Source organism: Diplotaxodon limnothrissa, linkage group LG17 (genome assembly GCF_057381915.1).
Source record: "Diplotaxodon limnothrissa isolate DT_005_m linkage group LG17, D_limnothrissa_male_GT1.1, whole genome shotgun sequence".
Classification (NCBI taxonomy): domain Eukaryota; kingdom Metazoa; phylum Chordata; class Actinopteri; order Cichliformes; family Cichlidae; genus Diplotaxodon; species Diplotaxodon limnothrissa.
In genome coordinates this window covers 30,964,336-30,978,743 of record NC_140612.1, presented here as the reverse complement: position 1 = coordinate 30,978,743, position 14,408 = coordinate 30,964,336, and the positions used below count along the sequence as shown (strand labels likewise).

At 41.5% G+C, this 14,408-nt stretch overlaps 1 protein-coding gene across 1 annotated transcript in view; it reads right to left on the bottom strand.

Moving 5' to 3' along the window:
* Window positions 1-14,408, bottom strand: part of plxna4 (plexin A4) — a 265,266-nt gene that overhangs the window by 62,434 nt on the left and 188,424 nt on the right. The window contains exons 6-9 of the mRNA XM_085375902.1: window positions 12,885-13,008; window positions 9,465-9,618; window positions 7,128-7,227; window positions 6,462-6,576 (exon numbers count right to left, since the gene is read on the bottom strand). Of these exons, the coding sequence (XP_085232028.1) occupies window positions 6,462-6,576; window positions 7,128-7,227; window positions 9,465-9,618; window positions 12,885-13,008 (493 nt within the window). The remainder of the gene's footprint in view (window positions 1-6,461; window positions 6,577-7,127; window positions 7,228-9,464; window positions 9,619-12,884; window positions 13,009-14,408) is intronic.

The following is a 14,408-nucleotide window of genomic DNA, read 5'->3' as shown; positions in this document are numbered from 1 at the left end:
ATGTACACATACACACTCAGACACACTTGTATAACAGTACGATCACTGCCAGCTCTTCCTGAGGCCAAGTGGGCTTTTATTGGTTTGGACAAACACATGCATATCCCCTAGCTGGCTAGAGATGCTCATGCTGCTGGCAGTGATGCTTGCTGTTGCTGTTGAGATTTATGTCAGTGTTAGGTAGGTTTAATGTCTGTGTATTTATTGTTTCCTTGTCTAGCTCAATGACTGAGGTGCACCAAATAGCAGGGGAGGAAATGCAGATTCACAGACAAATACATTCATACATATAAACACATACAAATCATAAATGGCAGACAATGACAGAAAACTTTGCACTCTTTCAAAGCCGTACCTATAAGTGGGGTTCGAATTACAGGTTCCATGAAAGAAGAAAGGAAATCAGTAGTTATTTTACTCAGATTCCCACTGCAATCCAATAAATCAGGGGTTAAATTAATTTGTGGCGCTCGCATAATTTACAAATTACACTAACTAAATGCAAAGGAAGCTTTTCCAGTGGCTCAGAATAATTATTTCCAGTTTTCTAGTTCCCCGTGAAAACTACTGACAGCATGTTAAATGGATTATTTAGAACAACAGGAAAACAATTTCTGGAAAGAGATGTTGCTGTTGTTTTTCCTAAATTTAATTACGTGAACATATTGTGTATTTGTGGGGATCTTAAAATCCAGGACATATTTCACTGAAAATATCTGCATGTGTAGAGACAAGTAGAAGTTTTTGGAGGGCTTTTTTTTTTTTTTTTTTTTTTAAAGGGGGAATATTAAAGTGGGAGAGATGGGAACTACAAACTACACTTTGATGTGGATTGAACTAGCTGCTTAACTGTATGTGTTTTACTTTATGTGTCTGTCGGTGCGCGTGTGATGCCGGGAGCTTCACTGACACTCTTCCAGTCATGTAATCAAACACTTGCAGTAAATCACTAAGGAGAGTATCTGTCAATAGCATGACTCATCATAACAACATAATAAGCTAAGACGTTTGAAAAAAGTCGGCGCCTCTCCCCACAAATATGTAATAACTCTTCATTCTTCCCGTCTCCATCGCCGCCTCGATGTTTTCTTTAACCTCACCTCTGATTCTCAGTAATGCTTTTTCCCTCCTTCATTTCTATCTCTCTAAACGCATCCTGTGCTGTTTGATCTATCTCACTGACCCTTCTCATTTCTCTTATCAACTCTCTCGCTGATTGCCCTCCCTCTTTTCTGACTCCTTTTCTTCTTTGGGACCTACTTAGATCTGATAATTAGAGCCTCGTGGGAGGTGTGGATGGGTGGAGATAGGGAAAGTGACAGAGAGTAGGAAGCAGAATGGGAGCTGTGAATGTAAAAGCCCTTGGCATAGTTTGAAGCTAAGGAGGGAGGGAGACTGAGAGAGAGACAGAAAGAGAGAGAGACAGACATAATTATAGAAGTGCAAGGTGTGAAGATGAAGAGGATCTTAAGTTTTTATACATGCGCACACACACTTAGTGGTTACCAAGAGCGCCCCTTAACAAGCCTCTGTTTTATCATATCCAACAGAGCCTCGGGCAAAGACACTCTCCACGTTCTCTGCTCTTCACTCGTTTCTCATCCCTGTTTTTATCCCACCATCCATTCCTTCATTGCCTTAAAGTTTTCCCAAATAACTGGTTCCTTTTTTCCCCTACTATATCTGTTATTTTTTCCTCCTCTCTGCATTTGCATCCATTTGTTTTTAAGAACTGTTAGGATTTATTAAAATGTGTTTTTTCATCATTTTCCAGGTTATGAAAACATTCAACTCAATAAACCAAATGTTCATATTTCAGAATACAGAAGCAGCACTGAAGCACATCCCACAGAGGAATAAAAAACAAGTAATCAGGGCTTCATCCAAACCACTTTGTTTCATCATTAACAACAAAAAACTAAAGTTAGTTAAGTTATAATGTTGATTGTAAAAAACAACAATGAAAATAAGGTAAAGTACGTACAGTGGGGCAAAAAAGTATTTAGTCAGCCACCGATTGTGCAAGTTCCCCCACTTAAAATGATGACAGAGGTCAGTAATTTGCACCAGAGGTACACTTCAACTGTGAGAGACAGAATGTGAAAAAAAAATCCATGAATTCACATGGTAGGATTTGTAAAGAATTTATTCGTAAATTAGGGTGGAAAATAAGTATTTGGTCACCTCAAACAAGGAAAATCTCTGGCTCTCACAGACCTGTAACGTCTTCTGTAAGAAGCTTTCCTGTCCCCCACTCGTTACCTGTATGAATGGCACCTGTTTGAACTCATCATCTGTATAAAAGACACCTGTTCACAGCCTCAAACAGTCAGACTCCAAACCCCGCCATGGCCAAGACCAAAGAGCTTTCGAAGGACACCAGGAAAAGTATTGTAGACCTGCACCAGACTGGGAAGAGTGAATCTACAATAAGCAAGCAGCTTGGTGTGAAAAAATCAACCGTGGGAGCAATCATCAGAAAATGGAAGACATACAAGACCACTGATAATCTCCCGCGATCTGGGGCTCCACGCAAGATCTCATCCCGTGGGGTCAAAATGATCATGAGAACGGTGAGCAAAGATCCCAGAACCACACGGGGGGACCTGGTGAATGACCTGCAGAGAGCTGGGACCAAAGTAACAAAGGTCACCATCAGTAACACACTACAACGGCAGGGAATCAAATCCCGCAGTGCCAGACGTGTTCCGCTGCTGAAGCCAGTGCATGTCCAGGCCCGTCTGAAGTTTGCCAGAGAGCACATGGATGATACAGCAGAGGATTGGGAGAATGTCATGTGGTCAGATGAAACCAAAGTAGAACTTTTTGGTATAAACTCAACTCGTCGTGTTTGGAGGAAGAAGAATACTGAGTTGCATCCCAAGAACACCATACCTACTGTGAAGCATGGGGGTGGAAACATCATGCTATGGGGCTGTTTTTCTGCCAAGGGGACAGGACGACTGATCCGTGTTAAGGACAGAATGAATGGGGCCATGTATCGTGAGATTTTGAGCCAAAACCTCCTTCCATCAGTGAGAACTTTGAAGATGAAACGAGGCTGGGTCTTCCAACATGACAATGATCCAAAATACACTGCCCGGGCAACAAAGGAGTGGCTCCGTAAGAAGCATTTGAAAGTCCTGGAGTGGCCTAGCCAGTCTCCAGACCTCAACCCCATAGAAAATCTGTGGCGGGAGTTGAAAGTCCGTGTTGATCGGCGACAGCCCCAAAACATCACTGCTCTCGAGAAGATCTGCATGGAGGAATGGGCCAAAATACCAGCTACTGTGTGTGCAAACCTGGTAAAGACCTATAGTAAACGTTTGACCTCTGTTATTGCCAACAAAGGTTATGTTACAAAGTATTGAGTTGTATTTTTGTTATTGACCAAATACTTATTTTCCACCCTGATTTACGAATAAATTCTTTACAAATCCTACCATGTGGATTCATGGATTTTTTTTTCACATTCTGTCTCTCACAGTTGAAGTGTACCTCTGGTGCAAATTACTGACCTCTGTCATCATTTTAGGTGGGGGAACTTGCACAATCGGTGGCTGACTAAATACTTTTTTGCCCCACTGTACATGTACAACTATGGTAGGAAGACTAACTTCATCTGTCAGCCCAGATCTTAAAACACATTGTTGGTAATCATTTCTCTGTTTGCCATTTCCGAATAAATTTCCCTAACTTCAGGGGTTTGTTTAAAGCCTCTATGATCATCTGACTGCTTCTGTTTCTTGTTATTGTGCCTTTTTTATTCCCGTATTTTTCAGATCTTACCTCTTTAAACTTTCACTTTCAGCGCCTTTCTGTAATTTTCTTTTCAACTTTGTTTCATTTGCTTTCATTCTCGATTTTCGCATATCCATTTTTCCTCTTTTCTCTGCAAATGCTCAAACTGGTCCTCAACAGTCAGTGCGTGTGCATGGCATTGATTTGTCCATGAATTGAACCAAAGCACCTCGCGCTACCATTTCTGTCTAATATTGGCAACTAATAGCTATTACAATTGGCATTTAGGTTCTTTAATAACATTATCCTGATCACTTGATCAATAATTTCCTAGTAAATAAAGTCTACGGCATTGATCACGCAGTCAAGAAGCAAATAATCAAACAACAACAAAGGACAAGGATGCTTTATGTGCCAGGAGATAGTGATACATCTTTGGTAACATTAATATTTGTGTGTTTTTTGCATCTTCCTACCAACTGAATATATTAGGGTAAGGCTTGACAGAGACTCAGGATATGAACATGCTGTGTTATAGACGGAGGAAGAAGAGGGGGAAATATCCCCCTGTGGTTTTCATCAGACAAAGAGAACAGGAAGTGTCCCCAGTTTCATCAGTGTCTTTAGGTGAGACCATGTGTGAATTAGGGAGGAGAGATGAAACAGAGCTAAATATGTAGGAAAACAAATATTGTTCACTGGGTAAACACAACCTATTCACGTCAATGCTGCAGAGGTTGGAAATGACTGTTGGCTCTTTCTACAGTGAAACTGAATGAAGCTGCAAGCACGTCCTTTGTCACATCATCATCAGAATGATGGCTAAGTCCTTGACATGTGTGGAGGGTAAACAGGGACACGCCCTTAGTTAATGTGCCAACAGGCAAATGTCTGATCCGTGTGCCCATATCATTGCTGGCATGAATAAAAAGGCATTCACCGTACACCCAGGCTGGGCTTTAACGCTGTCCTCCGATGCATACTAACAACAAGCTCAACCAGTAGGGAGATTTGCCTGGCTCGATCATTAGCATAGAGTTAGGGGATTATTCAGATCACTTCCTGAAATCCCCTAATTGTAATAGTACACAAAAATTCATGTGCTGCAGTAAGAGGCCATCCCGTTTCAGAGCAAAGTTGACTTGATGCCTTTTGTGAAATCTGAAAAATCTTCTATGGCTGTATGTGAGTGTGCATGCTATCAAGCTTGTAGAACTGTGTGTCTGTTAATTCAAAAAGCCCACCAAAAGGCCAGCAGAAAAAAAAACATGACCCTGGATTTGAGGGGTTAATTAAAAGCAAATTAAAAGTCATTAAGCCTGCAAAACACCTGTCTTTTTTGAAACAACATGTCAAAAAAAAGGATGTCATTAATGTGCTAATACCAAAATCCGCCTTGCTTTATTTATGGTTTTCTTTTAGTCAGCAACACAATAGGAGAGGATTCACGCGTTATTATCCAGAGTCAATATTGACCACCGGCGCCTGAGCTAATTGGAAAAGTAAACCTGCAAAGACTCACGCTTGGGCCTAACTAAGCAGAAGGTTCAAAAGGATAATGGAAACGGCGGAAAAAGAAAATAATATCGTCTGAGCAGGTTGAATGGCTCGGGGGAAACACGGGTGGAATAACACAATCGAGAGCAGACTGCTCATCAAAGGAGACAATCTGGCTAAGCTTGTCCCTGCCCGTCGTGCGGCGTCTGCCAACCTAGACATGAGCACTAGTGATCTTCATCACAGCTCACCTCAGGCTAAGATTAACAGGCCACTCACTCCCTGTAAAACCCTCCCCCTGAAAGCCACTGCGAATTGTCAGCAAACAGACAGGCCAAAGACAGCCACACACTGTATATACACATAAAAATACAGAGAAATGCAGATACCCGTGGAATAATGTACCCACAGGCCCAAATCACGGGGACATCCCCTAAATTTCCTTTACCTCGCCGCTTTGCCCTAAAGGCTACTACTGCTGCAGCCACTCTAAATCAGCATGAAGCCTCTCTCTCACAGGATGGGGAGTGGCTGCTTTGGGGGCATTCACTGAATGTACCCCATCCAGTGAGTGGCTTGTCCTCTGCAGCAGAGCAGCCTAATTACAGTGGGTTCTGTTTCGAAGGGAATAGAACTGGCTGCCAATACTATTGATAATTCACACAGACTAAGCTGTCACAGGGAATAGGGTTGGGCAAGTGGAAATGACTCAGTTTTATTAGCTTCCACTGCCCTTTGATGTGCAGTCAAGAGTGAGACATGCCAAGAGGCTCATGCCAGATGGAAGCACTACAGCTGAAAGGTGTCTCAGTCCTTTTAACATAACTCTTTTTGCATGTAAAACCTCCACCGATGGCTATTAGTCTCACATAGCCAAACATTTCCCCTCAATTTATTTCACCATGTTTTATAACTTAGCTGGCTCAATACCCAGAGGCTGGACTGAAGCTGGGCAGCAGTAAAATCTGAGGATTTGTGGACAATGTCTTAACGGGATGTAATTTGACAGTCTTTAGATCTATAGACAGAAGTGATGCTAGAAAACATGGTCCCCCTTGAGAGCTGCTTAAACAACAATTCTGACAGCACATCTTTACAATCCCGCCTAGCACCGGCATCGTCTACCTTCTGGGTGCTACAATGTGTTTCAATACCTGTACAGGTTGAAAATAAAAACAAAAACCAATGCAAACTTTTAATCTCATGCTCGGTTTGGGACTCACCTCAGGCTTCTTCACTCGACCCTCCTGGAAGGAACATGTGCGAGGGTCATGGGTACAGTCATGTCTGTATTTACACCAGTGGCACTGGTAGGGACTACTCACACATGACAGACACCTACAAGGAGAGCATAGTTTTGAATTAGGACTAAGCAGCACCAAATGCACTGAAGTACAAAAGCTCAATGTAACAACTTCTGTGCACAAATGGATTCTGCACATAGTTTGTGGCAGCTTTTCAACAATATAGAGGAATTAGATTTGCAACAAAGTATCTGTTTTAAATGTACTGGACCTCACAGAGCACTCAAAGCACTTTAGACAACATATCTCATTCACGTTGTCTACGTATATACACTTTCTACCAAACATTCCCACTACAATGAATGCATTGGGAGTAACCTGTGGTTATTGCCCAAAGATATTTTGGCACCCAGACTGGGGCAGCCAAGGATTGAACCATGAACCTTTCAGTAAGAAGACGACTTGCTCTACTTCCTGAGCCAGAGCCACCCCAAAGGCCAAGGAAGCAAGACACAAACTAATTGCAAGTGCTGCATGCCTCGACTCTTTAGTTCGGCCCCCCAGATATTAATACAACATAACTTTGGCATTGTTTTATACACTCACTGAAGTGCAATTAGAAACTAATAGTAGACATAAACTTACGATTTGTGCACACTGCAATTGTAGAAAACAAAACTTGTATTTGCAAATGCCAGGCCGGTCTCTTTGGACTTGAGATAGAGCTGCACGATCTGGTGGTCACCTAGAGAAAACAGATTAAAGTCAAAATTAACGGTTTGATACACAGAGGTAGGAAGAAAGCTTTTGTACTCTGCTAACAAAACAAAGAAACACAAGACAAGGACAACAACAATGAGAACTAACAGAAGGAGGAATTGCCTTTGTTTCAGAACACGTTACTTGAAGCCGTTATTGACAGCTTCATTCAACTCTTCAAACAAGTAGGAGAAACAAAACAGTATTATAATGGTAATGTTAGAGTGTCACCGTTACTCTTTCAGCACAGGCAGGGGGTCGACACCACTTGTATGATAATCATTTCATTCGCTTATTCAAATATCATTTTACGACGTCGAGTTAGATGTCGTTTTAAAGAAAAAGAAAACGACTGCACTGCTAGGAGCTACAGGTGATCAGCTTGTTGCAATGGTAAAGGCAGTATGTCTTAGCAAAGAAAGAGAGTAGAAGAAGAGGGTTTTATTGGGTTAACTCTGCCTATTCCTGGCGTCTTACAAGAAACAAAAGTTGGCGCATATCCCTCGGGATGGACAATATTCCCCTGGAAGAGTCTTTGAGAGAGTCTTTGACAAGGTAAAGGAAGAAGAAGATGAAACGGAAAGTACGTGTGTGTTTGTGTGTGTCTGTTCGAGTGTGCGTGTCCATGAGCTTGCGCCTCATCTGTATTTGGTGTGTCCTTTTGTCTGGCACTAATGAAGGAGTTCATGTTTAATTCAACAGCCCATCCACACATCTAAATGCGCTCTCTCTCTTTCTAGACTACCTATGTGTCTCTCTCTCATCCTCGCTCTCTCTCTCTACCCAGGTCTCCTCACTTCCTTCCATGTTGCAACTCCTTCGTCTCCCTCGTGTCTGTCCCCCATCTCTCCAACAAAGGAGGAATCATTCATCAATCACAGTAAAGCACCACTGACAACGGATCTGTCCTAATTAGGCCACCTAAATGTTACCTTGAAGCCTGCTAACACTATCTCTCCCCGCCTCTCGTCACTTCATCCATCGCTCTCCCTTTTCCCTCTTTCAACTGAGCTTAGACTAATGAGTACTAGTAAAAATTGAAGATAAAAGACACGAACACTTGGAATGGTTTCCTCTCCCTAAAACAGGAAAACCATATGTTTGTGAGAGTGGAGGGTAACAAGCAGTTGGTAGGGAGAAATGTTGTATGGATCATTTGTGGATGACTCAGAGTACATATTTGCACATCAATGTTTGCATGACTGCAGCATTACCAGCTTTACATGTGACATAGCAAACATTGAACAAACGTTTTTTTTTTCTTCTTCAAATTCCCCAAAGCACCCCCAGGCTCCCTTTCAGCTATACATGTACATGTGTGCTGTCTGTCTGTGGATAACTTTATTGAAATGATTTCATATGTCTGTTAGGCACATATATGTGTGATTCTTCTGTTCTTCTGTTCTTGGAGCAATCGAGGAATAAAGAAAAACGCGAATGTGTATCTTTGCATTTGAATCCATTATATAAACAATGTAGAGACTACTTTTTTTGCACGACGCGCAAACAGTTGAAAAGATCTTCTTTAGAGCCTTTCCATCATAAATGGTAGCATTACAGCCGAATCCTAATATTTTTTGTTCTCTATTTCTTCTTTTAGAAAGAAAAATCAAGGGATGGCAATTTCATTATCTCAACACGAGGACACATAAGTGTTGGTGAAGGATCAACTGCCTGCAGACAGACCTTCCCAGATGGGAGTTTTCTCAATTAGAACAAGCTTGGCCACCCAAGAGAGAGAAGGACAGGGTTATCAAAAGAAAAACTCCATGTAAATGAAAACGATCAGTAAGGCAGTGGTACACAGGGAAACTGTCCACAGAGATTATATTATCTCTAGGCTACACGTTAGCTGAAATGCTGTAGTAAAACCACGCTGTGAAGTGTGATTTTCTGCTTTTTACACCGAGGTTAACTAGGGTCCCGTAACTCCCTCTAGAGCGTATTCATGTTAAGGTAGGCGAGAAGAAAAATCCCACATTCAGACAAATAACTAATGTTCATTCAATTACTAAACATATCCTAAGGCAGTGCTTCAAGGCCTGCTGAGTTACTGATGGCAATGAGAAAACAAAAATTCACAGAACACTCATTGCCCTAGGACAAGCATGCTTCTGACAGAAGGGAGAATATCCAGATGTGCATGTACCTGAGAGTCAATCAAGTCCTAATCTAATACGTGATGACTCCAGTCTTCTTCTTCTTCTTTTTTTTTTTTTTTACCTTTGTCAACGATTATTCGTGGCATTTCCTTTTCAGCGGGCGAGGAGCACTTTATCCGATTTCCCTCCACCAAGCCATTCATCTCAGCCAGGTTCTCAAATGTACAGTTGACACCTGCAGAGAGTTCTGGAACATTATGGGCTTCCAACACCAACTGCAGAAAGGGAAAGAAAAGTGATACAAGCCGTCAGATATGATAAAAGAGATTAAGGCCAGCTAAAGCTAACACATACATGACAGCACGAAAGCCAGTTTAAAACATACATGATGACTCATATCCAGGTGCATTTTATAGCTGCCCTGCGGTCTAAGATAAACAAGTGAGACAAGATAAACAAGCCCTAAATGTAATTTTATGTCTGACACACATCTGTGAGAACTTCACATTTTCAGATAAGACTGCTGAGCAGGGAACTCATGCAAGGTCACTGCAGAGTAAAGATCAATCAGCACAGTGGTCAGTGGCCAGAGGGGACACTGGGAGGGTTCTTGAACCAGGTGTCAGTTGCATATCCTGGCTGAATGTCCACACAACATGGACACCCTCTAATGCATTAAGACATAAAAATGAAATTAGTTCCATCTTAACAGGCTGTATCCAACTGCCAAGAGCACTGATACCTTTCTAGTCACCTTTCATTATGCCTTGTGGCATTGTATGAGCTACATTGATTTTTCAGTTCCACATTAAATTCCTGGCTGTCTGGCTCTTTGAGAACAAAAGGTGTTGTGGTATAAAATGTTTTGGAAAAGGTGAATAAAATGATAAAAACAGAAAACTCAAATCCAAAGTAAAACTCAAAGTGCAGGATGAACTATTAGTGAGAAGATGAAATAGTGAGAGTGCTGGCACGCAGGGTGCTGGACAGCAAGTGAAAAGAAGACTTTTGAAATAAAGAATGCAAATTCCTCCTCTTCATTTGAAAATGCTATGCAAGCTCTTTCAGCTTCTCAGGAAAAAAAGGCTTCAGGTGAACTAGTAACAGTGGGAGACAGAAAAATTACTCCGTGGATAAAAGGAAGAGAAAAAAAAACAGACTTGGGGAGCAGATGGAGAGGGGTCAAGACTGAAATATACATACTGACGGGAAACTGTGTCTGCAAGGGGGCTTTGGTCTAGGCATTGATTTGAAGCGTAGCCTATAGTAGTAGTAATGTTGAAAGCTGCCTCAGCGCCAAAGAAGGGCTGACCTGAGCTGTTTTTATATTGCTATTTAATGGGTACTGGTGTGAATAGATACACAACATCCAGCATAAAGGTGGACACTGCATGACTTTTCTCTCTCTCACCTCCTTTATTTCTCGTCTTCTTTATTTATTTTTCCTTTTAAGAAGGAAAGGCGGACAGATGTAGAGTTCCCTCAATTACATTTAGAGCCGAGCCGCAGCAGTGATGCATGAGTATGAAAATAACATACTCATCTTTAATAGGAACAGCCGACAAATGCGCGCGCACAAATGACCTCCGGTAGTTTATAAAACACCATGCCTGACGCTGAGAATATGTGTTGGTGTTCATCTTAGATGGGTGAAAAATATCCTCGCTGCAGAGAGGATTTATTCAAACGCAGTCAACGCTACAGAGAAGACTGACTTAAACTTTATGTCTTCTTATGTTTATTATTAAGCAAGCTTTAAAGCAGACATGATTGTTTTATTTATGACCTTTTATGTCCAGAAGAGTGACATAAAAGTAAGATCTAAACTTAAGAGTACATTATTCCTGCATTACATCTGGCATATAAAAAAAAAAAATCTATGGAAATATCAACCATATAAGCAACAATTAGCTCTTAAAAGCCCAGATGCAATAGAGCAATTTCATTTTATAATAACTTCCACTCGCATTTCCTCTTGACTTGCTAACGTCTGCACCCATAGCATAGCAAAGCAATGTAGGGAGAAAATTAAGAAAATGAAAGAGAATTACGACATGTAAAAAGACTACATCCTCTGTGTGTGTGAAAAACTGCATGACACAGCTGTTCCATCTGTCCCTCTAGAAGCATAATAGTATTATAACGAGCACAACCCCTTCTTCCTCCAGTGTTGGCTGTGATCAGCCAGATATATTTATGATGACTTTTGAGGCAGATCCTAAAACTATTTGCTCAGAAAGTTATTTTCTGGAACTTCTGGAGCTTAGAAAATAATGGCTTCGTCTAGAGTAGGTCCAACTTCAGCGGTGATGTGTACCCGTTTCTGTCAAGAATTTCTAAGCCTTATCTTTCTCAACAAATATTTAAGAACAAAAAGGTCAAACAAAAGCCTTTGTCTGTTAGGCAGAAGCCCCTGGATGGGATATGTCTGGCAAAAGGTTAAACACTTGAAAGGCTTGAGCAACAACGCGCACGCACACACACACACACACACTCATAAATATCATTTTTGTGTTGCAGAGGAATTCTTCTTCTTCTTAAAAAAAAAATGCAATCCGCACGTGACCCTTGATGCAATGGAGATCTTTCATGCTGATTGCACTTTATGAGTTAAAATTGCACCACCGTGTTAACCTCTGATGCTGGGTACAGTAAGGTAAGTGGAATATTTATACTATATAACACACAGTGTTACTGCAGTACTTTCTAGTAACGTCAAAGATGCTGACATTTAAAACATTAGCCTCAAGAAAAAAAAAGATTTTGTGTCGTGGTGAAAGCTGACACGGGGATACACCGAGATAGTTCGAGCGCTTGTGTTTCTCCAGTTTCTGCAGAGACATATTTTTGTTGCAATGGATCACAGCCTCTTTGCACACCAATCAATACACTTAAACAATAAAAACAATTCAGACCCTTTAAATCTGGCAGCTGTTTGAGAATGAAACATCCAGGGGGAAAAGTGGTGCATTTGGCTGCCAACAATCACAATAAACACAGCCGAGCTAAACTATACTCTGTCAATGATTGTTGACATTTGTTGGGAGACCATTTTGTTGGACGGGATTGTAAGTTGTGAGGTCGGGATTTGAGGAATGCCTGCTGGCAGTCAGTAAAATCATATAAAGCAGGATTACAGAGTTAAAACAAGCTACTAATCAGTATTTAGAGCGTAATTCCACCATATTACAAATTATGCTTGAGAGTGTGATTTTGTCAATCTGCCAGACAAGATATTCTCACCAGAAACTTATTCAATTATCCTCACTTTCTATTGCAATGTGGCTCCAGTAAAGCAAATGCACGTTTGGCTGCTAAAAATATTCCATATGCAGTCAGAGAAAGATATATTTAATTACTTCAATTTAAAATGTGACTAAATTTAATCTTCCAGGTGACACAAAGAGGAAACTGATGCCTGATAGTATAGGACATGTAACACACACAGGGAAAAAACACAAGGTTTGCGCATCTAAAGCCCCAAACAAGCCTTTGTTTCCATTTCAGGGTATCTGATTCAGTGAGTTTGTTTTCCACTCACCGTGACACTAAACTGGGACACGGAGATGTTGTTTGGATGGACACTGAGACGCACACACTGCTTGATGTCGGATGCAAAGCGCCGGGGCTCTGATGAGCGCTCACATTTCTCCTTTCTGGCACACCTGGAAAAAGAACAACAACAGGGAGTGTTATTCGTGGAGACAAATACACACATGCTTATTGGCATATGCATGCCTGCAGTAACCTGACCAGGGCTTACCCCTTTCCACCTGTTGGCATCTGGGAAAAAGAGAATGTCCCTCCCCCTCCCCGACAGTTGGTGCTATACACATTTATCATATTTCCTCTCTGGCAGCGTACCAGCCTCAGTGTTCAGTGAATGGAAGGCTGGTCACCACAGGGCTGGGAGCAGTTACATTTAAAACAATGGTTGCTCTATATGTGGAAGTGGAGACGGCCCATTGGGAAAGAGGTAGTAGTCCTCTTCTTTGCAAAGTCATCTTAATGACTGGCATTCATGGGCAGTGCCAAATGCAGGTGGATATGTGGATGTTGTTTGGGACGTGGGATAGATTACTTCTGTCTAATCCAGTAGAATACAGCGTTTTGGGGAGCTGGAGTACTGGACCATTTGTGGTGTAAGAGGAGTTTACTGACTCATGTTCCAAAAACAATCCCTTGATAGACTACAAGGTCATTTCCCATAGCTGGGCGATCTAAATGAGCTCGTAATTAAAGGAGTATGAGAAGCGCAACTGGTTCTCACCAAAACTGCTGCAATGGAAAGTTTTCACATTAAAAATTCCAGTAGAAGTGGCTGGGAAACACAATTATTTAAACTGTTGTTAAATATATGCTTAGCGAGAAATTCTAAAAAACAGCCCCAGACTGTAATATCACCTCAACCTTCTTCTCTACACAAACACCCACATGCTCTTGTTCTAATCGAATCCCCTCATAAACTTATTCAAGTTTAATCCCCTATTGATTCAGACAAAAACTTTCTGTGCAATTAACAACCTGGAAAATCCAGAGAGCGCCCTAAAACTCCTTTAGAGGAATAAAAGGCTGAAAAGAAAGAAAGAGGCCTTAATGAACGAATGAAAGAAAGACTTTCGAGGTGGTTGACGTCTGAGATACAGTAATACCTTATGCAGAAAGAGGCTTTTTTCTCCTGAATTGGACAGACAGAAGGAGGGTGGGTTTTGACCTGACATGAGCATTGTAAAGTTAAGCGGCCTAACGTGCTGCAAAGAAGACAGACAAAGAAAATGAAAAGAAATAATCTGTTCGAGAAAGGCACAGAACAGGAGGAGGGGTAAAGAGCGCTGCCGAGAGAGAAACAGAGAGAGAGAGAGTGTGGAAAAGAAAGCACAAGAGAAGCACGACAGGAATGCAACCATTGTTGGCTTTCTGTGAAGCTTTCCCTTCTAAGCTGGTTTGAGTAGGGGTTTAATCGCTTCAGGTTCCTTTGTGCTTTTCAATCACTGATGTCTGTGCCTCCTCTTCTAGCACTGATTTAATAAGGCCGCATCATATAAGTAACCCCCCAGGCAAACAA